We start from the raw sequence: 27,976 nt of genomic DNA, 5'->3' as shown, positions 1-27,976 counted from the left end.
GTGGAAGGAAGGAGAGTCCACCACCTTCCGAAGGAGTCAGTTCCAATAGGGTTAGTTTTTTTTGTAATACAGTGGTGCCCCACAAGACGAATGCCTCGCAAGACGAAAAACCCGCTAGACGAAAGGGTTTTCCGTTTTTCGAGGCGCTTTGCAAGACGAATTTCCCTATGGGCTTGCTTCGCAAGACGAAAACGTCTTGCAAGTCTTGCGAGTTTTTCCCCTTTTATTTCCTTTTTCTAAGCCGCTAATAGCGCTAATCCGCTAATAGGGATGCTTCGCAAGACGAAAAAACCGCTAGACGAAGAGACTCATGGAACAGATTATTTTCGTCTTACGAGGCACCACTGTATTTGAACATTGCTTTCCACTGAAAAGGTCCCGGAGAATATTCCCAACCCGGAATAGTAATAATAACAATAACAATAACAATAACAATAACAATAACAATAACAATAACAATAACAATAACAATAACAATAACAATAACAATAACAATTTATTAATTATACCCCGCCCATCTGGCTGGGTTTCCCCAGCCACTCTGGGCGGCTTCCAACCAAATATTAAAAGCAATAAAGCACCAGACATTAAAAACTTCCCTAAACAGGGCTGCCTTCAGTTGTCTTTTAAAAGTAAAATAGTTGTTTAATGCCTTGACACCTGATGGGAGGGCATTCCACAGCGCAGGTGCCACTACCGAGAAGGCCCTCTGCCTGGTTCCCTGTAACCTCACTTCTCACAGGGTGGGAACTGCCAGAAGACCCTCGGAGCTGGACCTCAGTGTCCGGGCAAAACAATGGGGGTGGAGACACTCCTTCAGGTATACTGGGCCTTTGAGGCCATTTAGGGCTTTAAAGGTCAGCACCAACACTTTGAATTGTGCTCGGAAATGTACTGGGAGCCAATGTAGGTCTCTCAGGACCGGTGTTATGTGGTCCTGGTGGCCGCTCCCAGTCACCAGTCTAGCTGCCACATTCTGGATTAGTTGTAGTTTCCGGGTCACCTTCAAAGGTAGCCCCACGTAGAGCGCATTGCAGTAGTCCAAGCGGGAGATAACCAGAGCATTCACCACTCTGGTGAGACAGTCCACAGGCAGGGAGGGTCTCATCCAGTGTACCAGATGGAGCTGGTAAACAGCCGCCCTGGACACAGAATTGGCCTGCGCCTTCATGGACAGCTGTGAGTGCAAAATGACTCCCAGGCTGCGCACCTGGCCCTCCTCCACACCTGCCCGCCCCCTGTCCCCCCAAAAAACAGTACTTCTGTCTTGTCAGGATTCAACCTCAATCTGTTAGCTGCCATCCAAAAGAAAAGAAAATCGCATAAGCGTTGTTAAAAACAAATTGAACAGTGCAACAACATATCTGTGGGATTCAGTGTCCCTACAAATCGCATCGTATTATAAGTAGGGCTTCCTCTGAAGACGGTTCGGAAACTTCAGCTGGTGCAGAATTCAGCGGCCAGGTTGCTCACTGGAGCAAGACGGTTTGAACATATTACACTGATCCTGGTCTGAGTGCACTGGCTACCAGTTAGCTTCTGGGCCCAATTCAAAGGGCTGGTTTCAACCTATAAAGCCGTAAACGGCTCAGGACCGCAACACTTCAAGGACCGCCTCTTTCCATATGAACCTACCCAGACCCTGAGATCATCTTCTGAGGCCCTCCTTCGTGTGCCGCCTCTGTGAGAGGTCCGGAGGGTGGCAACACGAGAACAGGGCCTTTTCTGCGGTGGCTCCCCATCTGTGGAATGCTCTCTCCAGGGATGTTCCCCTGGCACCTTCATTATACACCTTTAGGCACCAGGCAAAAACATTCCTTTTTAACCAGGCCTTTGGTTGATCTGATTGACATCTTATGCCCTTTTAAAATGTGTTTTTTTGGGGGGTGGGCAGGCTATTGCGTTGTTTTTATTTCTATTAGGTATTTTGTGGTTTTATATCTTGATTTTATTCTGTGAACCACCCTGAGACACCCGGGTATAGGGTGGAATAATAATAATAATAATAATTTGCTGGGAATCGCAGGAGGGAGAGAGAGCAATTGCATTCATGTTCTGCTTGTGGGCTCCCATAGGCATTTGGCTGGTCACTGGGAGACAGGACACCCTCTCCCCCCGGCCAAATAGCCGAATCTTTGGTCTGACCCAAAGCTCTTTACGCTCCTTCCGTTAAGAATGAAGGAACGAACCTAGAGGACAAGCCCTCCTATCTTAACAACGAATGCTCTGCTTGCCTTTCCCAGGCGGAAGAAAGCTACAGTGGTGCCTCGCAAGATGAAAAGAATCCGTTCCGCGAGTCTCTTCGGCTTGCGGTTTTCTCGTCCTGCGAAGCAGCTTAGCGGCTTAGCGCTATTAGCGGCTTAGTGGATCAGCTGATAAGCGGCTTAGCGGATCAGCTGATAAGCGGCTTAGCGGCTTAGAAAAAGGGGGGGAGGGGAAAAAAACGCAGGAACTCGCAAGACACTTTCGTCTTGCGAAGCAAGCCCATAGGAAATTCGTTTTGCGAAGCGCCTCCAAAACGGAAAACCCTTTCGTTTAGCGGGTTTTCCGTCTTGCGAGGCATTCGTCTTGCGGGGCACCACTGTACTTGCAGATATCACAATTCAACAGCAGCAGCTAAAGGCAAAGACAAACCAACAGATCACGGTAGGATTCTGCCTCAACCTTCCTTCCAAACCCACCTCTTGGCTCCTCCCTCCGTACCCCTCTCCCCCGCCCCATCTCCTACCTGGGGAGAAGCTGACCACAGAAATGGGCTCCCCTCCATCTGTGTGGATGGTCACCAGATCTCGGGTCTCCGTGTCCAGCACCAGCCACCTGAATTGAAGCAGAGAGGGGAGGGGAAAGTTTCCCAGGAGGTCAGAGCAGCTGAAGATGCCTGGATCAAAGCAGAGAACAGCGCCGCAATCTGGATTTCTTCACCTCCAGTATCTAAGTTGTGGGTCCAGAAGCTCCAAATAATAATAATAATAATAATAATAATAATAATAATAATAATAATAATAATTTATTTATACCCCGCCCATCTGGCTGGGTTTCCCCAGCCACTCTGGGCAGCTTCCAGCAAAATATAAAAATACAGTGGTACCTCTGGTTGCAAACGGGATCCACTCTGGAGGCCCGTTCGCAACCTTAAAGGAAAACAACCCGCGTCTGCACGTGCGCGGGTCGCAATTCGCTGCTTCTGTGCATGACATAATTTTGCGTGCCTGCGCATGCGTGAGCAGCGAAACCCGGAAGTAACCCTTTCCGGTACTTCCGGGTCGCCGTGGGACACAACCTGAAAACGCTCAACCTGAAGCAAATGTAACATGAGGTATGACTGTACAATAATTCATCAAATATTAAAAGCTTCCCTAAACAGGGCTGCCTTCAGATGTCTTCTAAAAGTCTGGTAGTTGTTCTTCTCTTTGACATCTGGTGGGAGGGTGTTCCACAGGGCGGGCGCCACCACCAAGAAGGCCCTCTGCCTGGTTCCCTGTAACTTGGCTTCTCGCAGGGAGGGAACCGCCAGAAGGCCCTCAGTGCTGGACCTCAGTGTCCAGGCAGAACGATGGGGGTGGAGACGCTCCTTCAGGGATACTGGGCCGAGGCCGTTTAGGGCTTCAAAGTTTCCGGGCCCAGATCCTTAAAGAAGGACAGAACTTTCTTTATGTATGCTACAACAGCAGCAAGAATACTTATTGCAAAGTATTGGAAGACACAAGATCTACCCACCCGGGAAGAATGGCAGATGAAGGTGATGGACTACATGGAAATCGCGGAAATGACTGGCAGAATCCGAGACCAAGGAGAAGAGTTGGTGGAAGAAGTTTGGAAGAAATTTAAAGTTCATTCACAGAAACATTGTAAAATTAAGGAATGCTAGAAGGATGTTGGAATGAAGTTATGTGGTTTTAGCAGAAATGATATAAAGGATTAAGTAAAAATGGATAGTTAATTGGTGAAAGAAGAGAGTGTAAAATTACAGTATGTTAAGATAAATTATTAGGATAAAAACAAAGATGGAAAGGATTTGCTGAAATATCTAATTGAACTAGAATACAAAAAAGGGAGGTGTGAGGAGGTCAAGGAAACAAGCAAATGAAAAATAAGTTATGGGAAGGTTTGACTTGTTTTTTTCTTTTTCTTTTTTCTTAATTGTTTGTATTTTTCTGGGGTTTTTTTATTTTTTGCTTGGCTGTATTTATGGTGATGTATTGTCTTGTTTCTTCTTGCTTAATTTAGTGTTTTCTTTTTGTAATTTTTAAAACTGGAATAAATATTATTTAAAAAAAACAAAAAACAAAGTTTCCGGGCCCAGTTCAAAGTGCTGGTTCTGACCCATAAAGCCTTAAATGGCTCAGGACCGCAACACCTCAAGGACCGCCTCTTTCCATACTTTCCTGGACTCTGTGTTCCTCCTCTGAGGCCTTTCTACTTTATGTGCCTCCTCCACCTGAGGTCCAGAGGGGGGCAAGACGAGAACAGGGCCTTTTCTGAAGTGGCTTCCAACTTGTGGAATGCTTTCCCTGGGGACGTTCGCTTGTCGCCTTCATTATACACCTTTAGGCGCCACGCGAAAATGTTCCTATTCAACCAGGTCCTGGGCTGACTGGCATGCGATACCCTTTCAAAATGTGGATGGGGGGTAGTTACTGGGTTGTTCTTATTTTCATTTTTATCATGTATTTTGTGTTTTTATATTGCGATTTTATTCTGTGAACCACCTTGAGACATGTGGGTATAAGGCGGTTTGCAAATCTAATACAGTGGTAAAGGTAAGGTAAAGGGATCCCTGACCGTTAGGTCCAGTCATGGCCAACTCTGGGGTTGTGGTGCTCATCTCGCTTTACTGGCCGAGGGAGCCAGCGTACAGCTTCTGGGTCATGTGGCCAGCAGGACTAAGCCGCTTCTGGCGAGCCAGAGCAGCGCACGGAAACGCCATTTACCTTCCCTCCGGAGCAGTACCTATTTATCTACTTGCACTTTGACATGCTTTCGAACTGCTAGGTGGGCAGGAGCTGGGGCTGAGCAACGGGAGCTCACCCCGTCATCGCGGGGATTCGAACCGCCGACCTTCTGATCGGCAAGCCCAAGAGGCTCAGTGGTTTAACCCACAGCGCCACCCGCATTCAATACAGTGGTACCTCGGGTTAAGAACTTAATTCGTTCTGGAGGTCCGTTCTTAACCTGAAACTATTCTTAACCTGAAGCACCACTTTAGCTAATGGGGCCTCCTGCTGCTGCCACACCGCCGGAGCACAATTTCTGTTCTCATCCTGAAGCAAAGTTCTTAACCCGAGGAGTGTGTAACCTGAAGCATCTGTAACCTGAGGTACCACTGTAAATAATAATAATTACCTGCCAGTTACAGTGCCCACCACTAGAACAGAGCCGCTGGGATGGAATCCAGCCGAGCGAGCTGCGTCCTGCAGGAGACAGAGAAAGGAAGTGCTGTCAGCATCGCCCTGGAGCCAGTGTCACCAACTGGACTCATGCACTTCAACCCCGACTGGGCTAGGCGAGCTGGGTAGCACTTCCAGAGACCACCAGGTCAAAGTGCTGTGGACTCACAGCTTAAAGTTGTGAGCACCGGATTCACTTCCACAATACAGTTGTCGCACAGCAGAGTATAGCAGAGTCTAGCAGTGTATACACGACTCGGAGAGCAGCTCTGTAGAGTATCTTCTTTTATTCTATAACTACAACTATGATACAAAACTATATACAGAGCTAAATAGGTCTAAGCATAAATGAATGCTACACTGAGTGTCTGCAGCTGCTCTTAGCAGCAACCTTATCTCTACACACGATCTCTAACACTCAGTCTCTCTCTCTCTCTCCCCGACACACTGACTGACTGACTGACTTGGTGCTGAAGCTGAATAAGTAGAAAGCAAAACACTGCTCCTCCTCTCTGGAGAATCAGCAGACTCGTCAGGAGATTCTTGGATATGGGAGGGGTGAAATCTCCTCAAGTGCAATTATGGGATGTATAGCACTAAGCATGGGAACCATTTTATGTCACCGGGGAGGGAGGGATCCCATGGAACTGGGGTGCAAGCCTGGGCAGTGTGTCTGGAAGTCCTAGGCTGCCCAGAAGACAAGACCCCCCCCCCATCTTCAGCCTCACCAAAGAAAAGCAGAGCAAGACATTTGGCACCAGCTTGGCTGCAGGAATTGCTGGAAAGAGGCGTACAAGGCGCCATCCAACCGTTTTAGGGACACTCCTCCAAATTTGCGTAGGGTTTACTCGTGAACTCTTTCTTCTCCTGAAGATATCCCGCAAGGCAGCGGAGGTTTGGGGCCAGAGTTCTCCTAGAAGGGCTCCCTTCCCAGGTGGGCGAGCCCTACCTGCCCCTCACATAGAACCCCCCACAGAATGCCCAACCCAGTCCTCGCCTCTGCCCCCCCACCCGGCACAAGAACTCACCTCGATCCCCTTGCTCCACAGGGGCTGATGGGTGGCCACGCTCCACAGGTGAACCTGCTTGTCTTGCCCGCAGGTCAGGAACTGGTCCAAAGCCGGGTGGGTGGCCAGGCCCCAGAGTTCTTCCGTGTGTCCCTGGGGAAAAGGGAGACAGAGGAAGACTACGGTCACACAGGTCTCCCATTGCAAGCAAAACTATCAAGGGTCGTCCTTTGAAGGAAGGCTGCAGCATTTAGGACTTTTTTTAATAGTTTGGAGTAAGAGGCAACAATATGTAAGTTCGTACAATTATTCACAGTGTAGAGAGAAAAACTTTTCTCCCTCTCTCATCACTCTAGAACTGGCATGTCCAACAGGTCGGTCACGATCTACTGGTAGAAGAAGAAGAAGAGTTTGGATTTGATATCCCGCTTTATCACTACCCGAAGGAGTCTCAAAGCGGCTAACCTTCTCCTTTCCCTTCCTCCCCCACAACAAACACTCTGTGAGGCGAGTGGGGCTGAGAGACTTCAGAGAAGGGTGACTGGCCCAAGGTCACCCAGCAGCTGCAGGTGGAGGAGCGGAGACGCGAACCTGGTTCCCCAGATTACCAGTAACACCGCTCTTAACCACTACACCACACTGGCTCTCGGTTGATCCCTGCGAGGTTTTGGTAGATCACGGTCGATCTCTGGCTCCCCCTAAAATGCAGGAACCTCAGCCAATCGTAGTTATCCAAAAGGAACAGTTGAGTTGCAACCTTTACGTAGGACCAACGGAAGGGGAGACCAAGCTTTCAAACGCCCCAGAACTCCTCTTCAGGTTGGGTGTTAAGAAGAAGGGGCAGACAGGCAGGAGAATTGCAGAGCCCAAAGGGACCCCCAAAGCTCATCTAGCCCAGCCCGCTTCAGTGCGGGAATCGCAGCGGTGATTCTCTTTGTGCCCTGATTAGGGGCCTCAAAGACTGCACTGGGCCTCCCCCCCCCATGAATGTCAGCCCCTCTTCTGATCACTGGTGACCCAGAGGTAATTTTAGGTAAAGGTAAAGGGACCCCTGACCATTAGGTCCAGTTGTGGCCGACTCTGGGGTTGCGGCGCTCATCTCGCTTTACTGGCCGAGGGAGCCGGCGTACAGCTTCCGGGTCATGTGGCCAGCAGGACTAAGCCGCTTCTGGTGAACCAGAGCAGCGCACAGAAACACCGTTTACCTTCCCGCCGGAGCGGTACCTATTTATCTACTTGCACTTTGACATGCTTTCGAACTGCTAGGTTGGCAGAAGCAGGGACCGAGCCACGGGAGCTCACCCCATCGCGGGGATTCGAACTGCCGACCTTCTGATTGGCAAGTCCTAGGCTCTGTGGTTTAACCCACAGCGCCACCCGCGTCCCTTTTCAAGCGCTTAATAAAATGCTAACACGGTTATGTGACTGGTCAGTACGAGATTGGGAACGAACCGTGCGTGAGAAAAGGCGACTGAGGGATTCAGCAAGGGTAAAATAATTATTTGTCCCTGCAGCAACTCACAAATTTAGCTGTGTAGAAACACTCACCCCATCGCGGGGATTCGAACCGCCGACCTTCTGATCGGCAAGCCCTAGGTGCTGTGGTTTAATCCACAGTGCCACCCATGTCCCTTGCCTTTAACCCCCCCCCCATGGAAACTCCCCCCCCCCAGAAAGCTTATTTTTAACCCTCCCAAAAATGGGGCTCTACTCCTCCCTATAAAATCTCAGCAACTTTGAGCTGAACCCCCCCCAAAAAAAAAATGGGGGTAGATGACTGCCAGTTTATAATTCTGAAAGTAGATCGCAGTCTCTTGAGAGTTGGCCACCTCTGCTGTAGAACTAGTTGGTGCTTGATGAAACTGTTGGAGGATTCAGGGCAGGGAAAAGAAAGCCCTTTTCCACACAGCGCATGGTTAGCTTATGGTATTAGAGGTTACCACCCACGCACACTTTGGCTGCGCTTTCTGCTTGCGTGGTGGCACCTCGGCAAAACCACTTCTCACTGTTTATAGCGGAGCATTTCCCCGGAGGCAGACGACAAGAATAGGAGTCCTAGTCAAATTCCTCAGTCAAGAGCTTCTTTATTGCTTGACTCGTTGCACAACCATTTATTACAAATATATACAAACCATTTACATGCCTACTATATTCTGGACTCACAGCTGTCCATGGAGGCGCAGGTCAATTCTGTGTCCAGGGCAGCTGTCTACCAGCTCCATCTGGTATGCAGGCTGAGACCCTACCTGCCCATGGACTGTCTGGCCAGAGTGGTGCATGCTCTAGTTATCTCCCGCTTGGACTACTGCAATGCGCTCTCCATGGGGCTCCCTTTGAAGGTGACCCGGAAACTACAACTAATCCAGAATGTGGCAGCTAGACTGGGGACTGGGAGCGGCCGCCAGGACCACATAACACCAGTCCTGAGAGATCTTCATTGGCTCCCAGTACGTTTCCGAGCACAATTCAAAGTGTTGGTGTTGACCTTTAAAGCCGTAAATGGCCTCGGTCCTGTATACCTGAAGGAGTGTCTCCACCCCCATCGTCCAGCCCAGACACTGAGGTCCAGCTCTGAGGGCCTTCTGGCGGTTCCCTCACTGCGAGAAGTAAGGTTACAGGGAACCAGGCAGAGGGCCTTCTTGGTAGTGGCACCTGCCCTGTGGAATGCCCTCCCAGCAGATGTCAAGGAAATAAACAACTATTTTACTTTTAAAAGACACCTGAAGGCGGCCCTGTTTAGGGAAGTTCTTAATGTCTGATGCTGTATTGTTTTTGATATTCTATTGCAAGCGCCCAGAGTGGCTGGGGAAACCCAGTCAGATGGGCGGGGTATAAATAATAAATTAAATTAAATTAAATTTAAAAATTAAATATATCTCTCCCGCACAGTATAAACTTGGCGTGCGTGCATGGGTTTTCCTCGTGCTGAAACTGCAGCCTGCAACTTCCTCCCTTTATCCGAACCTCCAGCTGACACCTATCAAGCCACGAGTGCCACTCCCACACACCAAAGAAAATTCTGGAACCCTCTTTAAAACTTAAAGGAACTTTTATCTGTTTCTTGAAGAATGTTTTCCTGTGGAACTCCCTGCCACAGGAGGCAGCAATGGCCACCAACTTAGATGGCTTTAAATGAAGATTAGATAAATTCATGAAGGAGAGGGCTACTGATGGCTACTAGCCGTGATGAAGGCCTCCACAGTTGGAGGGAGCAACTTCAGCTGCTGGATAGCACAGCAGAGGAGACATGCTCTCGCACTCGGGTCCGGCTTGCGGGTTTCTCCTTGGGGCACCTGGTTGGCCAGTGTGAGAACAGGACGCTGGTTCAGAAGGGCCTGATCCAGCAGAGCTCTTTTGTGGTCCTTATCAGTCACCCCAGTGATACATCAGTGATCCCAGTCACCGAACCTCTTCGAATCCAGGCATAAACCTGCGCAGTAACTGCCCTCCTCCTTACCTGTATACCTGAAGGAGCGTCTCCACCCCCATCGTTCTGCCCGGACACTGAAGTCCAGCTCCGAGGGCCTTCTGGCAGTTCCCTCCTTGTGAGAAACCAAGTTACAGGGAACCAGGCAGAGGGCCTTCTCAGTAGTGGCACCCACCCTGTGGAATGCCCTCCCTTCAGATGTCAAGGAAATAAGCAGCTATCTTATCTTTAAAAGACATCTGAAGGCAGCCCTGTTCAGGGAAGTTTTTAATATTTAATGCTGTGTTGTTTTTAACATTTGATTGGGAGCCGCCCAGAGTGGCTGGGGAAACTCAGCCAGATGGGCGGGGTATAAATAACAGGGAGAAATGTAAAGTATTGCACTTGGGCAAAAAAAATGAGAGGCACAAATACAAGATGGGGGACACCTGGCTTGAGAGCAGTACATGTGAAAAGGATCTAGGAGTCTTGGTTGACCACAAACTTGACATGAGCCAACAGTGTGACGCGGCAGCTAAAAAAGCCAATGCAATTCTGGGCTGCATCAATAGGAGTATAGCATCTAGATCAAGGGAAGTAATAGTGCCACTGTATTCTGCTCTGGTCAGACCTCACCTGGAGTACTGTGTCCAGTTCTGGGCACCACAGTTCAAGAAGAACACGGACAAACTGGAACGTGTCCAGAGGAGGGCAACCAAAATGGTCAAAGGCCTGGAAATGAAGCCTTATGAGGAACAGCTAAGGGAGCTGGGCATGTTTAGCCTGGAGAAGAGGAGGTTAAGGGGGGATATGATAGCCGTGTTCAAATATATAAAAGGATGTCACATAGAGGAGGGAGAAAGGTTGTTTTCTGCTGCTCCAGAGAAGCGGACACGGAGCAATGGTTCCAAACTACAAGAAAGAAGATTCCACCTAAACATTAGGAAGAACTTCCTGACAGTAAGAGCTGTTTGACAGTGGAATTTGCTGCCAAGGAGTGTGGTGGAGTCTCCTTCTTTGGAGGTCTTGAAGCAGAGGCTTGACAACCATATGTCAGGAGTGCTCTGATGGTGTTTCCTGCTTGGCAGGGGGTTGGACTCGATGGCCCTTGTGGTCTCTTCCAACTCTATGATTCTATGAAATAATAAATTATTCTTATCATATTACCTGCACTAGGAGGGAGAAGCCAGTTGCCAAAGATCCATGGAGCACTGAGTTGCGGGTGGTGCCCACAAAGAGGGAGTCGCCCTTTCCCTCTGCTATGGTGCGCACTGGCCCAAATCCCTCAGGCACCTGTAGGGAGAGGAAAACAGAGAGCCCCTCAGGGAAAGCAGAAGATGCCCAGACAGGGCTAGCAGAGACGTCCGTCCGAAACAGTTTGCAAGTGGTGATTTGCTTTTTATTATGTGATGTTTTGATTAGCTTATTAATTTCCTCCTGTATCATATTCCAATATTTCTTAATTTGACCACCACATATGCTATAAGGTTCCAATCATTCTATTACACCTCCAACACTTATTATCACCCGATTTTTTAAATTTTTCCAACCTGTCTGGCGACATATACCATCTATGATGCATCTTCATGAAATTTTCTTTCAATCGATAAGAAGCTGTAAAATTTATAATTTTTTTGTCCAAAATTTAACCCGATCTTTGTATTCAGTTTCATAACCTAAATCTTGTCCCCACCTTAACATATTCTTACTTTTGATTTCTTGGTCTATTTGTATATTATTTAATAATTTACACATTTTTGTAAGTATTCTTTTGTTTGTAAGACTTCTTTATCTAACTGAATAAACAAAAAGTACTTACAAATAGGTACCCGAAAAATGCAACGCCGAGGTTAAACATGAGCAAATGAGCTTATTGAATCAAAGCATTATAATTTTTTTAAAAAAGATTTCAGCTGTAGGCAGATCTGACCACTGTGGCAGCTCTCTGTTCAGAGACAATTCACTGCCAACTAGCAGGTGCTGGGGGGGGGTTAACGGAAGATGCCATCCTGCGCCATTTGTAAACCTCTCAAACCAGGCAGAGGACCTTCTCGGTGGTGGCGCCCACCCTGTGGAACGCTCTCCCCTCAGATGTCAAGGAAATAAACAACTATCTGACTTTTAGAAGACATCTGGAGGCAGACCTGTACAGGGAAGTTTTTAATGTTTGATCTTTTATTGTATTTCTAATATCCTGTCCTGGATCACTGCCTTGTCGTGGTGAAGGGGCTTGAATAACTCAGAGAAGCGATGAGCTATGCCGTGCAGGGCCACCCACAACGGACAAGTCATAGCCAAGAGTTTAGACTAAATGTGATCCACCTGGAGAAGGAACGGGCAAGACACTACACCATTTTGCCAAGAAAACTCCATGGAGAAGCTTTGAGAAGAAAGTGAGTGTTTCCAAGGCATGCTCTGGTTCACGGGGTCACAGAGAGTCGAATACGACTAAGACGACTAAACAACAAAATATCCTGTTGGGAGCCACCCAGAGTGGCTGGGGAAGCCTGTCCAGATGGGTGGGGTATAAGTAATAAATTTGCAGCTGGCTGTTAGCTGCCAGAAGGTCAGGTGCTGAACTAGGATCTCTGTAACATGAACCTGCAAGGAAGGAAATTCTTGTGCCTCTGTTCCCCCTGATGGAGTTGTGCCAAGAAGCTAGAAGTTCCACCTCGCAGGCCTGGCGTGTGGCTTCTGCATCAGCAATATCTAGGCAACGCAATGACCATGTACATACGCAATAGACAATCTTTATATTGTATTATATTTATATTGTATTATATTTTACAGCATTACTGTCTTTTAATATTTGGTTGGAAGCCGCCCAGAGTGGCTGGGGAAGCCCAGCCAAAGGGGTGGGGTATAAATAATAAATTATTATTATTGTTGTTGTTGTAGAATTACTTCAAACCATAACAAGTACAAAATGAAATCTTCAGTCTCAAAGTCTCTGAAAATCTTTAAATGAAGTGAGGTAACAGACAGTGAGAGATTTTACTTTCTTGGGCTCCATGATCACTGCAGATGGGGATAGCAGTCACGAAATTAAAAGACGCCTGATCCTTGGGAGAAAGGCGATGGCAAAGCTAGACAGCATCTTAAAAAGCAGAGACATCACCTTGCCAACAAAGGTCCGTATAGTTAAAGCTCTGGTTTTCCCAGTAGTGATGTATGGAAGTGAGAGCTGGACCATAAAGAAGGCTGATGGCCGAAGAATGGATGCTTTTGAATTCTGGTGCTGGAGGAGACTCTTGAGAGTCCCATGGACTGCAAGAAGATCAAACCTCTCCATTCTGAAGGAAATCAGCCCAGAGTGCTCACTGGAAGGACAGATCCTGAAGCTGAGACTCCAATACTTTGGCCACCTCATGAGAAGAGAAGACTCCCTGGAAAAGACCCTGATGTTGGGAAAGATGGAGGGCACAAGGAGAAGGGGACGACAGAGGACGAGATGGTGGGACAGTGTTCTCGAAGCTACCAGCATGAGTTTGACCAACTGCGGGAGGCCGTGGAAGACAGGAGTGCCTGGCGTGCTCTGGTCCAGGGGGTCACAAAGAGTCGGACACGAATAAACAACTAAACAACAACATTGCGTATGTACATGGTCATCGTGTTGCCTAGACATTGCTGACGTTCTTTGCAACACAGGGGTTTGTTTGGTTACATGTTGTTTCTGCAAGGCAGGGGGTTGGAACAGATGGCCTTTGTGGCCCCTTCCAACTCTACAGTTCTGTGATTCTATGATCCCTCGCTCCACAGCACCTTTGGCCATGTCTGGGTCCAAGCAAGGCATGAACTGCTGCTACCCTAAGGACGGCAGGAGTCCACCCAGCCGGCCGCAATACCTCATTCTCCTGCAGCTTCTGGTAATCCCGTCCCCAGAGCACGACTCTGCGGTCCCGGCCGCCTCCCGTGACGATAGTCCCGTTCCGCAGCACGCACAAGCCGAAGATGCCTCCTTCGTGGGCTCCTGGCACCGCGTGGCAAATCCTGTTCCCCCCTGCCAGGCAAAGGACAATGCTGTTAGATGGGACAACCTTCCCCCACAGAACCTGGAAAGGATTTCTCTCCTCTTTAGTGAACATCATGCAAGCGGAATATTAGGTAAAGGGACCCCTGACCATTAGGTCCAGTCGTGGCCGACTCTGGTGTTGCGGCGCTCATCTCGCTTTACTGGCCGAGGGAGCCGGCGTACAGCTTCCGGGTCATGTGGCCAGCAGGACTAAGCGGCTTCTGGCGAACAAGAGCAGTGCACAGAAACGCCGTTTACTTTCCCGCCGGAGTGGTACCTATTTATCTACTTGCACTTTGACATGCTTTTGAACTGCTAGGTTGGCAGGAGCAGGGACCCAGCAACGGGAGCTCACCCCATCGCGGGGATTCGAACCGCCGACCTTCTGATTGGCAAGTCCTAGGCTCTGTGGTTTAACCCACAGCGCCACCCGCGTCCCTTTTCAAGCGCTTAATAAAATGCTGACACGGTTATGTGACTGGTCAGTACGAGATTGGGAACAAACCGTGCGTGAGAAAAGGCGACTGAGGGATTCAGCAAGGGTAAAATAATTATTTGTCCCTGCAGCAACTCACAAATTTAGCTGTGTAGAAACACTCAGAGCACCCAGCTAGACTGATTCAGCCCAACCAGACAGAGCTGCTATTTCGGAGCACCTCAACCCAGTCCCATCTCTCCCCGCCCCATTCCCAAACTGACCTTTCCCCCAAATGTAGAGGTTCCCCCCAGAATCTCCGGTCACAGTGTCCCCGTTCTCTGTGAAAGCCACACACAGGACATATTTGGGCTTCTCATGTTTCTGTGGAAGTAAAACAGGTGAGCCTCAAAAACAGGGAGGAGAGGGGGCAGGAAAACCACCCCAAATCCAACCTGCAGCTCCCACTTCACCCCACTTCTAAGGAGAGGTGGCCAGCAAGACAACAGCACCTTTCCCGCCCTGACCTGGCCACAGTGATCCACGCGACGGTCACCTCCAGGCTTGACTACTGTAATTCGCTCTACGTGGGGCTGACCTTGAAGCTGTCCCAGAAACTCCAGCGGGTGCAGAATGCTGCAGCGAGGCTCCTCACAGGGTCCCTGCCATGGGAGCATATTCACCCAGTGCTTTTCAAGCTGCACTGGCTCCCGGTGGAGTACAGGGTCAGGTTTAAGGTGCTGGCCTTGACCTTTAAAGCCCTTCACAGTTTAGGACCCTCGTACCTACGCGACCACCTCTCCCGGTCTGCCCCACGGAGGACCTTAAGGTCCATAAATAGCAACACCCTAGTGGTCCCGGGCCCTAAGGAAGTCAGATTAGCCTCAACCAGAGGCAGGGCCTTTTCAGTGATGGCTCCAGCTTGGTGGAACACTCTGTCTCATGAGACCAGGCCCTGCAAGATCTGATTTCTTTCCACAGGGCCTGTAAGACAGAGTTGTCCTGCCTGGCCTTCGGCTTGGAATCAACTTGATTCCCTTCCCTTCTTTCTTTTTTTCCTTTCTCCTTCTGTGATAGAACTCCTATTTGGGGACTTCCCTAGCTTTTTTCTGGCCCACGTAGGACCAGTCTGGAAAGTTGGCCTTGGTGAAGGCTTGAAGCTTTCATCCCCCAAAAAAATTTTGATTTGAGTTTCCATTGAAATGAGGCTGTATTTTAATGTTTTAATCTTGTGTTTTAATCTTGTTTTTAAGTTGCATTTCAATCAATTTGCTTTTATATCAGGTGTTAGCCTCCCTGAGCCCGGTCTTGGCTGGGGAGGGCGGGGTATAAATAAAATTTATTAATATTATTATTGAAACCTGGGCATGAAAGCTCACTGCGCAAGAAAGTGTTGAGAGTCAACCCCTTTAGCAAACAGATCCGAACTGGTTCTCCAGGACCGTGTACACACACACACACAGCAGTTGGTACAACTGGTTTGGCTGGGTGGTGTTGGGAAAATGCCCCCCCCCCCCCCAGTCTCAAAGAGCAAATGAAGCAGAAATCCCCATCTTGTCTGCAATTCGAGAGCTAGCGACTTGCTATGGACTGGGACCTGGGAGGGAAGAGGGTTCAAATCCCTGCTTGGCCCTGGGTGATTTTGGGGGCCGGCCACTCCCTCTCAGCCTAACCTGCCTCACAAGGTTGTTGTGGGGATTAAATGAGGAGGAATGGGAACCATGAACGTCACCGCTCCTTGGGAGGAAAAAGCAGGGGAGACATGCAATAAAGAGGACATAGCAAATCAGCGGTGGTGGCTGGGTCCATTTGGGTCATATGTTGGCTGGTTGGCATACGTTTGTCTCGAAAGGCAATGGAGTGCGCTTCCAGGGGTGAAGCCAAACCACAGCGTTAGCAGTGCCCAAATTACCTTAGGCGCGCAAGACTGAGCAATGCATATGGAGGTTCTGGGCCGCCCAGACAACAAGACCCCCTCTTGGCCTCGCAGTTAGTTATCACTGAAGCAATACAGTGGTACCTTGGTTCTCAAACACCAAAAACCTGGAGTAAGTGTTCCGGTTTTTGAACGTTTTTCGGAAGCTGAACATCAGATGCGGCTGTCGGCTATTGTTTCCGGGGCGCCTGCACCAATCAGAAGCTGCGCCTTGGTTTTCGAACGTTTCAGAAGTCAAACGGACTTCCGGAACGGATTAAGTTTGGCGCTTTTGTTTTTGCTATTTATTTTGCATTTTCGTTTTTGAGGCTTCTTCGGTTAATTCGTTTTTGTGACTGTGTGGAAACCAGGTCAGCTACTGACTGATTGACTGACTGATTGATTGTGTGTGTGACTGCGGAAATGGAAAAAAGCCTCCCATCCAAACAATGACTATCATCAGTGCAGGTAACGGAAAAAAATAATTTTAATTTTTATCACCTACAATGCTGTCTTATTTATTTAATAGTACAGTGCATTGATTATTGCTTTCATTTTATGGATTGATGGTCTTGTTTCAATAGTAAAATTCATGTTAAATTGCTGTTTTAGGGGTTGTTTTTAAAAGTCCTTGGTTTTAATAATAATAATAATTTATTATTTATACCCTGCCCATCTGGCTGAGTTTCCCCAGCCACTCTGGGCGGCTCCCAATCAAGTGTTAAAAACAATACAGCATTAAATATTAAAAGCTTCCCTAAACAGGACTGCCGTCAGATGTCTTTTAAAAATAGGATAGTTGTTTATTTCCTTGACATCTGGTGGGAGGGCGTTCCACAGGGCGGGTGCCACCACCAAGAAGGCCCTCTGCCTGGTTCCCTGTAATCTGACGTCTTGCAATGAGGGATCCGCCAGAAGGCCCTTGACGCCGGACCTCAGTGTCCAGGCTGAACGATGGGGGTGGAGACGCTCATCTTGGATGCGTTTTGGAACGCTTTGGTTTTGGAATGGACTTCTGGAACAGATTAAGTTTGAGAACCAAGGTACCACTGTATTACTGAAGCAATACATGTGACGTGCATTTTTCAAATCTTTAGAATGCTCTGTAAATGCTCTGTATTTTAACAGGTGTCATTTTGCAGAGTCGCACAAGGCTTCTCCGTGGTTTTACCCCGTCTGGAGAAAGGAGGCTGACCAAGAAAACAAGGGGAACAGCCCCCCTTGCCCCCACATGGCCATGCAAAGTGCTTTGTGGAAGAGAGGGGGACCGGTCGCTGTACTTTTCAGGATACAGTTTGTAACCCACCGAACTGAAGAGGGGTCCGGGCAAGATTTCTGTGCAGAATCCGGCAGGAAGCCCTTGTGTGGAAGCCTGCTGATGTGACCAGGAGCTAGATTGGGGGGGGGGGGGAAGCCCGCCAACCACCCCAATCCTGGCCTACCCACAATCCTCTGCAGCTTCTCCCTCTCCCTTCCGATCCTGCTCTCACCTCGAAAATGCCCTGCCTCTTGCTGAGGCTGCCTGCCTCCAGCGTCCAGAAGTGGATGTGAGATTTCCCGCAGGTAATGAGCAGTGTCGGCTCCGTAGGGTGGAAGGTTGCGGCCAGCACAGACTCATTGGAGCACTGCGGAGCAAGAGAAACAGGAAGGAGAGAGGGGTCAGTACAGTGATGCAACAGGGTGCAGGGGCCGTGACAGACTGTGGCAGCCTGGGCACAACCTGGTGTCTTTCACAATTCTAGTCCAAAATGTATAAACATCATTTCCAACTCCTCGGAAGACTCCATCAACGGAGTCTCTGAACATTTTTACACATCACTTGGGAAGACGGGCAAACTAATGCCAGTGTACTGGAAGAAGCAAAGGTCACCAGTGTTGAAGCAACAATTCTTCAGCATCAACTTTGTTGGACTGGTCATGTTGTGCAGATGCCCGATTATCGTCTTCCAAAGCAACTACTCTACAGTGGTACTTCAGGTTACATACGCTTCAGGTTACAGACTCCGCTAACCCAGAAATAATGCTTCAGGTTAAGAACTTTGCTTCAAAATAAGAACAGAAATCGGGCTCCGGTGGTACAGCAGCAGCAGGAGGCCCCATTAGCTAAAGTGGTGCTTCAGGTTAAGAACAGTTTCAGGTTAAGAATGGATCTCTGGAACGAATTAAGTACTTAACCCGAGGTACCACTGTATTCCATACTTAAAACCAGGAAGCGTAATCCTGGTGGTCAACAAAAGAGGCTTAAAGACTCTCTTCAAGGCAAATCTAAAAAAAAATGAAGTATAAACACCAACGATTGGGAAACACTGGCCTGCGAGCGCTCCAGTTGGAGAACAGCCTTTGCCAAAGGTGTCATGGGCTTTGAAGACACTCGAACTCAGGACACAAGGGAGAATCGTGCTAAGAGGAAGGCACGCTTGGCAAATCCACACCATGATCAACTTCTGCCTGGAAACCAATGTCCCCACTGTGGAAGGATGTGTGGATCCAGAATTGGCCTCCACAGTCACTTACAGACTCACTGTTAAAACCGTGTCTATGGAAGACAATCTTACTCGGCTACGAGGGATCGCAGAAGAAGAAGAGTCCAGAATGTCTGGAGCACCAACCACAGGTTAGGGAGGGCTAGATTTTGGCCAAAGGAACAGGGCGGAACGCAAAGTTACCTTCACGTCTGCCAGCTTCTGCTCCTTTTGCCAGTCCCACACGGAGAGTACGTGGTCATTAGAGTCATCGACAGCACATAAGAGTCCTCCGCCGTTCTGGTGAGAGAAAAGAGACAATAATAATAATAATAATAATAATAATAATAATAATAATAATAATAATAATAATAATAAATTATGTGTACCCCACCCATCTGGCTGGGTCCCCCCAGCCACTCTGGGCGGCTTCCAACAAAACACTAAAATACAATAACCTATTAAACATTAAAAGCTTCCCTAAACAGGGCTGCCTTTAGATGTCTTCTAAAAGTTTGGGTAGTTATTTTTCTCTTTGACATCTGATGGGAGGGCGTTCCACAGGGTGGGCGCCACCACCAAGAAGGCCCTCTGTCTGGTTCCCTGTAACTTGGTTTCTCGTAGCAAGGGAACCGCCAGAAGGCCCTCGGAGCTGGACCTCAGTGTCCGGGCAGAATGATGGGGGTGGAGACGCTCCTTCAGGTATACTGGGCCTTTGAGGCCGTTTAGGGCTTTAAAGGTCAGCACCAACACTTTGAATTGTGCTTGGAAACGTACTGGGAGCCAGTGTACTGGGATAGAGGCAGCGCCCCTCACAACTGCTGTCCAATGCCTTGGATTCACCATGGCAAGCAATTTCTAGCAACGAAACCTAATTAGAAATCGCATGCCAGCTCCCTCTTCAAAAAACAGACCAACCAGTGCTCTGTGAAGAAGCTCTGCAAAACTAAGTTTTAGGTGGTCTTGATAACAGAACTGACATTCCCCCCGGCCAGAGAATTTGGGTCTGGGCAGGGGGAGGGTGTGCCTTGGCAGAATATGAAGGCAGGTGAGTGGAGGCTGGGCCTCCTTGAACTTGCAAACTCCTCTTCCTTCCTTCCTTCCACACACACACACACACACACACACACACACCCCAGATCACAACCTCACTAGCGGTCAACAGGCCGGGCCGCAGCTCAGGGCTAGAGCATCTGCCTTGCAAACAGATTCAATCCTAGTTGGGAGAAGTTCCTGCCTGGAATCTTGGATATCTGCTGCCAGTCAGTGTAGGTAATTCTGAGCCTGATGCACCAATGGTCTGAGTAGGTTCCAATTGCTTTCTGTGGGGCGAGACAACATCAGGGGCCTTTTCTGCTGTGGCTCCGTTTGTGGAACTGCTCTCCCCAGGGAAGCCTTTGTTACATATCTTTAAAGGTAAAGGGACCCCTGACCATTAGGTCCAGTCGTGACCGACTCTGGGGTTGCGGCGCTCATCTCGCTTTATTGGCCGAGGGAGCCGGCGTACAGCTTCCAGGTCACGTGGCCAGCAGGACTAAGCCGCTTCTGGCGAACCAGAGCAGCGCACGGAAACGCCGTTTACCTTCCCGCCAGTGTGGTACCTATTTATCTACTTGCACTTTGACGTGCTTTCGAACTGCTAGTTTGGCAGGAGCAGGGACCGAGCAATGGGAGCTCACCCCGTCGCGGGGATTCGAACCGCCGGCCTTCTGATCGGCAAGCCCTAGGCTCTGTGGTTTAACCCACAGTGCCACCCACGTCCCTTTACATATCTTTAGGCGCCAGGCAAAACTGTTCCTCTTCTCCCTGGCCTTTGGCTGATTAATCAACGGCCTTTTAAATGTGTCTGTGGGAGGCGGGGTTATTGGTTTGTTTTGGTTTTTCCTATGTATTTTGTGTTCTTGTTTTGTATTTTTATGTTGTGAACCGCCCTGCGATCTTCGGAGGAAGGGCAGAAAACAAATTTAATACATTGTTGGCCTCTGTCTGTCTCAGGAGACAATAGAGGATTGCAGTTTCAGGGATGGAGTCAAACCACTGGAGTCAAACCACTGCTGTGGCTGTAGAGACCGATACGGGAGAGACATGTTTTGTTGCAGCTGGGGCAGAGGAAGGCGTCCTGTTGTGCTACTGCAGATGCACTATAGCATTTTTCTTTCTAAACTCATCCCCTTATCTTTTATTATTATTATTATTACTACCATCATCATCATCATTGTTATCTACCTAATCCAAGCTTGTGGGGTGAACAGTGGGCTCTGGGTACCCCCTTTTTGGCGGAAGGAAGGAAGGAAGGAAGGAAGGAAGGAAGGAAGGAAGGAAGGGAGGGAGGGAGGGAGGGAAGCATCACTCACAGACTTTGAGAATCCCACGCAGCTCACAGCTCGGTCGAAGGGCCCAGGGCCCAGGACGTGGAGCGTATTCAGACTCACAGAGTCCCAGACCCGAACGTGGGGAGGCAGCGGCTGCCGGAAGGAAGAATACCGTTTCAGGATACACAAAAGGAAGCAACTCTTCACACAGCACAGAAACAACTTGTGGAATCTGGGGGTTCTGGAAAAGGCACTGGCCACAAGGTTTGTTTTAAAAGCCGAACAGAGGAAGGCAGGGCTGCAGCCGGCTATTAGCTGCAACAGAACATTGGTGCAACCACATTTAGGCGTTGCAGACACTTCAGGCTACAAGATACTGGGGGGAAACAGCAGCAGCAGACCAGGATCTCCGTGCTTTGGCTGGGACAGGGAAAGGATGCTAAAGTAAAGAGACATAAAGGGCATAAATGTTCAGCTGCCCCATTATTCCAGAAAGGGATTTTTCCCGTTGGCTTTAAATGTATGCCATCTGTTCCCGTTTCTCCTTTCCTCCCCTCTCTTCCCGCCACCTCCCAATCTCTGGCACCTCCGCCTCTATAGCAAGCTGCCCCTCACCTTGCCATCTTTCGAAGTCCCGGCCACCTGCCCAGTTGCTATGGTGACCATGTCAGGATGCACAGCCAGGCTGAGTGAGACAGGAAAGGGCCAGAAACAAAAATATTAACTAAAGGATTTGCTTTTTAGAAGATATGGAAAGAAAATGAAAGGCTCTCTGATGACGCACTTAACCGGGATCCACCATTATGAAACAGACTAAGTTGCAAGATTGATAGTCAGAGTGGGAGGTGAGCCATTCCTTTGTTATCATGTTCGGATTGTGACTTTGAGTCGGCAAAACCTCCCCTGGAAAGGCTGATTTATGGTGCAACTGGTCTGGGAAAATTAATGAGCAGACGCGTAAGACTTTATTACATCGGAACAGACAAAAATGGCGCCTGCCGCTCGAACAGGACTGTTGGATCAGCGTGTGGTGATTTAAGGAGAGCCTTACAAAGTTCACACAGAAACATAACAATGTTTGGTTTAACTCACCTGCGGAAACAACTCAGAGGCTATTAAGAAGAAAAATGATAACAACAAGAAGACTGGAAGATGGGATTTGTGACTATCAAAAGCAGCAGAAATATGAGATGATTGGACCCTTACTGAGTTCGAAACATGGGAACCCCCAACAAAAAATTTAAAATTTGGCAAAATATTCGGATGATGTAATATGTATTGGTACAATTTGGAATAATTAATGTGATATGATTGGATTGTTAAATGGAAAACTTAATAAAAATTATTATTAAAAGAGAGAGAGAGAGGAAAGGGCAGGCAGATGAAAGTGATGGATTATATGGAACTGGCGGAAATGACTGGCAGAATCCGAGACCAAGGTGAAGAGTTGGTGGAAGTAGATTGGAAAAAAATTAAAGTTTATTTACAGAAACATTGTAAAATTAAGGAATGTTAGAAGGATGTTGGAATGAAGTAATGTGGTTTTAGCAGAAATGATATAAAGGATTAGGTAAAAATTGATTTTTTAATTGGTGAAAGACGAGAATGTAAAATTACAGTATATTAAGATAAATTATTAGGATAAAAACAAAGCTGGAAAGGATTTGCTGAAATATCTAATTGAACTAGAATACAAAAAAGGGAGGCGTGAGGAGGTCAAGGAAATAAGCAAAGGAAAGAAAATTATGTAAAGGTTTGAGTTGTTTTTGGTTTTTTTCTAACTGTTTGTATTTTTTTATCTTTCTTTTTTTTGTTTTTTCTAATTTTCTCTTTGTAATTTTTAAAATTTGAATAAATATTATTTTTTAAAAAAAAGAGAGAGAGGAAAGGGCAAAAGTCACACGTATGCAGAGAGAGCCCCGCTCTCCGAAAGGCCACCCACCCACTCCTTGCAATGACTCCTTCTATTTTTACAAGCGGAACCGCCTGCAAACTGGCAATGCATCTTGCCACCCCCCACCCTCGCTGCTCCTCTGCCGTTCCAGCTGGAGAAGAAAGAAACAGCGCAGGAACCGTCTCACCCCACCCTGCTCACCACTTGATGTCATCATTGTGGCCCAGGTAGTGGCGTTGGCGCTGTTCTTCCACATTGTAGAGGACAGCCACAGCAGCCACGAAATACACGATCTCCCCCGTGGGCAGCAGGAAAAGGTTGGCACGGCAGTCGCGGCCCCGATACCCATAGCTGGAGCGGATGCCAGCAGGTCAAGGACAAGAATAGAGAATGGGCTTTGCGGTTCTGGCCACCAGCTCTGGGAGCCAAGGAAGGGAAGATTCAGAACTCGCTTCAAGCACCCCACTTCTTTTTCTCCTCTCCCGCCCCCCACGGAGACTGTTTTGAGTAGGATACACCCAGTCCAGCTTCAGCTTCTTATGGGGCAGGTCCAGCTTGGCATCGAGGCTGTAGGTGGCGACGACGGCATCGGGGACAAACATGGGGATGGGCCGCCCCCGCAGGAACATCTTCACGTAACCATCCTCTGCATACGGATCGCCGGGAGAGAGAAAGCGTCACAATCGCCCAGCACCCGTAACCGCGCTTGCAAGACCCCCAGCTGCCCAGAGGGATCGGGTCTGCCTCTACACAAGACAGCGTCTTGATTTCTCCTAAAACCAGATGCTCTCCTCCGTCTCCCACCTCTCCCGCCCTGAAGCAAAACTTGTAGAATAATAATAATAAATAAATAATAAATTTTTATTTATATCCCACCCTCCCCAGCCGAAGCCGGGCTCAGAGCGGCTAACAACAGCAAAATGATACAACATTCTAAAATCATTTCAAATCAGATTAATGGCAACCATTAGGCTAGAGTTTTGTGAGGATTGCCAAAGGAGGGGGTCAGACTGTGCCTTGGCCAAAGTCCTGGTGGAACAGCTCCGTCTTGCAGGCCCTGCAAAAAGATGTCAAGTCCTGCAGGGCCCTAGTCTCTTGTGACAAAGTGTTCCACCAGATCGGAGTCATAGCCAAAAAAGCCCTGGCTCTGGTTGAGGCCAGCCTAACCTCCCTGTGGCCCGGGACCTCCAAGATGTTTTTGTTTGAAGACCGTAAGGTCCTCTGTGGGACATTCCAGGAGAGGCGGTCCTGTTGGTACGAGGGTCCTAGGCAGTATAGGGCTTTAAAGGTTAAAACCAGCACCTTGAACCTGATCCTGTACTCCACCGGGAGCCAGTGCAGCTGGTATAGCACTGGGTGAATGTGATCCCACAGCGAGGACCCCGTAAGGAGTCTCGCCGCGGCATTCTGCACCCGCTGGAGTTTCTGGGTCAGTCTCAAGGGCAGCCCCACGTAGAGCGAGTTACAATAATCCAGTCTGGAGGTGACCGTCGCGTGGATCATAGTGGCTAAGTCAGGGCGAGAGAGGTAAGGAGCCAACTGCTTAGCTTGGCGGAGATGAAAAGCTTGGTGGAGAAAGCCAATCACTTGGGGCGAGCAAGGCCCTCCCTCCTGGCGACCACGAAGGGACAATTTGCAGAAGACAAGCTTATCAGAAGAGTTTCCCTCTTTGACCGGTCTACTCCCCCTGCTATTCTAAGAACTCTTGCTGTGTTAAAAGGACACACACACACCCCGTCTCTCAAGACTTTTGTACAACCTGGAGCGTGCAAGCGCACACCATTCAGCCACTCCGTATGACCTCCAGGCCTCTAAGGCCATGCCCAGCTCCCAGCCTTGGACTAGATTCCTGGGTGTTTTCCCCCACCACAAACCGCAAAGTGTGGCAGCATCTACTCACCAGCGCTGAAGGTGGATTCTTTAGGTTTGCTGCGAGGGAAAGAGAGAAGACAATTAGGATGAAAAGGGAAGACTGCGGTGGGGGATGAAAGGAAGGCGGATCTCTGCTGCAACAATCCGACTACAGAGTTATTCCCCTTCTCTCATCTTCAGCCTCCCGTTGGCAGCAACAGCTTTCAGCTGACCCTCACATCTCTTCCCGCCTTTCTGCCAAAATACACCCGCTGCTATCCTTGGATTCTGCATGCGGTTCGCTCTTCCACCTCCCTCTGCCGGGCTTGTACTCCCCTCGCGGCGGCTGCACCCGCGTCAAACAAATCCTTGCATCCTGGCAGGCAGAATGTTGCTGCTCATTCCGTGACGTCAAAGCAGATCAGTCTATAGCAAGAGAGGCACCACCGGAGGGGAAGACAGCTTGCAGCCCATTAGAGACGTTTGCTTCAGCAGGAAAAGCCATGCCAAGCATTGCCAACGCATCAGAGAAGAAGAACAGGCCTCTGCAGTCGTGCTGCTCGCGGGCTTGTGAATGCATAGGGAGCGGGGGACTTTGCAAAAGCGCATTACCTGCCAAGCAAGTGCCCAGACTCCAAAACTGCATGTGGCAAAGTTTTATAGGCCGAAACGTATTCTCTGAAGACTCTTAATAGCTCTGGACATTTAAAAAGGTAAAGGGACCCCTGACCATTAGGTCCAGTCATGGCCGACTCTGGGGTTGCGGGCTTATCTTGCTTTACTGGCCGAGGGAGCTGGCGTACAGCTTCCGGGTCATGTGGCCAGCATGACTAAGCTGCTTCTGGCGAACCAGAGCAGCGCACGGAAACGCTGTTTACCTTCCCACCAGAGCGGTACCTATTTCTCTGCTTGCACTTTGATGTGCTTTTGAACTGCTAGGTTGGCAGGAGCAGGGACCGAGCAACGGGAGCTCGCCCTGTCGTGGGGATTCGAACCGCTGAACTTCTGATCTAGTCCTAGGCTCTGTGGTTTAGCCCACAGTGCCACCCGTGTCCGTTTAGTCCAGTACAATTATTAACGATGTTCCGCTGCCAGCTATCAGGGATGCTCTCAGCTTTCAGGGTAAGGTAGGATGCAAGAAGCCAGATGGGGGAACGGAGAAGAATGGAAGAAAATCCCGGCTGGATCAGGCCAAAGGGTCCAGTCCAGCATCGTGACCTCACAGGGGCCAACCAGATTCCTGTGGGAAACCCACAAGCAAGATCTGATCGCAAGTGCCCTCTCCCCTCTTGTGGTTCCAGCAACTGGGATTCACAGGCGTTTGATGCTTCCAATGTAAGAAATACGAGTAAGAATGCAGGGAGCAGAACTATCTTGCTAAATAGGTCCTAAAGGTCTGTTGAAGTCATCCTGCCCCCCTCCAGCAAAGGGGCAGATGGATGTCTCCGATGCAGAGCGCAGTGTGGAGACCAGTGGGGTCACCTCAAGATATGTGGGTCAGGGGTAGCTCAGCTGTTTAGAGCGTGGTGCTGATAACGCCAAGGTTGCAGGTTCGATACCCAAACAGGGCAGCTGCATATTCATGCATTGCAGAGGGTTGGGCTGGACCTTTAAAGCCCTAAACGGCCTCAAAGGCCCAGTATATCTGAAGGAGCGTCTCCACCCCCATCGTTCTGCCCAGACGCTGAGGTCCACCGCCGAGGGCCTTCTGGCGGTTCCCTCGCTGCGAGAATCAAAGCTACAGGGAACCAGGCAGAGGGCCTTCTCGGTAGTGGCGCCCGCCCTGTGGAACGCCCTCCACCAGATGTCAAAGAGATAAACAACTACCTGACATTCAGAAGACATCTGAAGGCAACCCTATTCAGGGAAGTTTTTAATGTGTGACATTTTAGTGTGACATTTGTTGGAAGCTGCCCAGAGTGGCTGGGGAAACAAATAAATAAATAATAATAATAATAATAATAATAATAATAATAATAAATTATTATTATTATCATCATCATCATCATCCCAGGGTCCCTTCCAACTCTACAATCCAACCCCTCTCTTTTTTTCCAAGTCTTTTTTTGGTTCTCATAACACCCACCAGTAAAACCTCCGCAAACTCCATACTAGCCAGTTGATTAAAGGTAAAGGTAAAGGGACCCCTGACCATTAGGTCCAGTCGTGACCGACTCTGGGGTTGCGGCGCTCATCTCGCTTTACTGGCAGAGGGAGCCGGCGTACAGCTTCCGGGTCATGTGGCCAGCATGACTAAGCCGCTTCTGGAGAACCAGAGCAGCGCACGGAAACGCCATTCACCTTCCCGCCGGAGCGGTACCTATTTATCTACTTGCACTTTGACGTGCTTTCGAACTGCTAGGTAGGCAGGAGCAGGGACCGAGCAATGGGAGCTCAACCTGTCGCGGGGATTCGAACCGCCGACCTTCTGATCGGCAAGCCCTAGGCTCTGTGGTTTACCCGCATCCCTCTACCCAGTTGATTAGCATCAATTAAATTTGCTCCCGCCTTCTAGTTTTCCGACCAATGAGTGCCAGGTTTGATCTCAGCATCTCTGCCGAAGAGGCTCCCCTGGGGACCCCGGAACACACTTTACGCTTGATACTGTTCCGAGAAACATTTAAACCACCATCCTCTCCCCCACCACTCAGCGACCAAGGAGTTAACTAACTCCCTTTCTCTCTCTCTCTTTTGGAGAAGGGCGGGGCGACCTCCCTGCCAGTCTTCCGAGGCTCTTTTATCTCCCTCCATCTAGAGTAACAGTTGGCAGGGCGTTCCCCACCCTTTTCCATGCCCTGCCCAGGGGACTCTGCTGCCACCGCCTCCTCCCTGTTTGTTCTCTCTCTCCATCTCTCTCTCTGGGGGGATCCTGCTCAGATCTTGCATCAGCCAAGGCAGTGGGTCTCCTCTCCTACTCCCTCCCTCCAGGGCACCACTGCAAGACCCCCTTGTCTGCACCAAGGAACAGGCTATAGGACCGCGCAGGGCGCCTCTCTTGGGCTCTAGTTTCCTGAGGCTGTGGAGCAAGGAGGATTGGGGGCAGGAGAGGCCTCAGATTGAGCCCGCCCTCCCCTTGGGCACAACGCCAGGAAACCGAACAGGTAGCCTTAGGCAAGTTCGAGGCAGTAAAATGGGGCTGCAGGTGAAATAATAGCCCAAAAAAATGAAGATCATGGCTACTGGTCCCATCACCTCCTGGCAAATAGAAGGGGAAGAAATGGAGGCAGTGAGAGATTTTACTTTCTTGGGCTCCATGATCACTGCAGATGGTGACAGCAGCCATGAAATTAAAAGACGCCTGCTTCTTGGGAGAAG

The 27,976-nt window shown here is 49.1% G+C and overlaps 1 protein-coding gene across 5 annotated transcripts in view; it reads right to left on the bottom strand.

The window, feature by feature from the left end:
• The window catches only part of EML2 (EMAP like 2), a 54,449-nt gene that overhangs the window by 8,382 nt on the left and 18,091 nt on the right, over positions 1 to 27,976 (bottom strand). For all 5 annotated transcript variants that reach the window (XM_079985376.1, XM_079985375.1, XM_079985378.1 and 2 more), the window contains 13 exons: positions 24,711 to 24,739; positions 23,327 to 23,456; positions 23,012 to 23,161; positions 21,532 to 21,601; positions 20,959 to 21,069; positions 18,809 to 18,904; positions 17,633 to 17,767; positions 14,512 to 14,611; positions 13,646 to 13,800; positions 10,968 to 11,093; positions 6,416 to 6,547; positions 5,344 to 5,411; positions 2,729 to 2,817 (listed from right to left, as the gene is read on the bottom strand). In XM_079985376.1, coding sequence (XP_079841502.1) covers positions 2,729 to 2,817; positions 5,344 to 5,411; positions 6,416 to 6,547; positions 10,968 to 11,093; positions 13,646 to 13,800; positions 14,512 to 14,611; positions 17,633 to 17,767; positions 18,809 to 18,904; positions 20,959 to 21,069; positions 21,532 to 21,601; positions 23,012 to 23,161; positions 23,327 to 23,456; positions 24,711 to 24,739 — 1,391 coding nt within the window. The remainder of the gene's footprint in view (positions 1 to 2,728; positions 2,818 to 5,343; positions 5,412 to 6,415; positions 6,548 to 10,967; positions 11,094 to 13,645; positions 13,801 to 14,511; positions 14,612 to 17,632; positions 17,768 to 18,808; positions 18,905 to 20,958; positions 21,070 to 21,531; positions 21,602 to 23,011; positions 23,162 to 23,326; positions 23,457 to 24,710; positions 24,740 to 27,976) is intronic.

The sequence above is a fragment of the Podarcis cretensis genome (genome assembly GCF_951804945.1).
Source record: "Podarcis cretensis genome assembly, chromosome: 8".
Lineage (NCBI taxonomy): Eukaryota > Metazoa > Chordata > Lepidosauria > Squamata > Lacertidae > Podarcis > Podarcis cretensis.
Note: the sequence above shows the minus strand (reverse complement) of the source record. Positions and strands in the feature narration are given on the sequence as shown.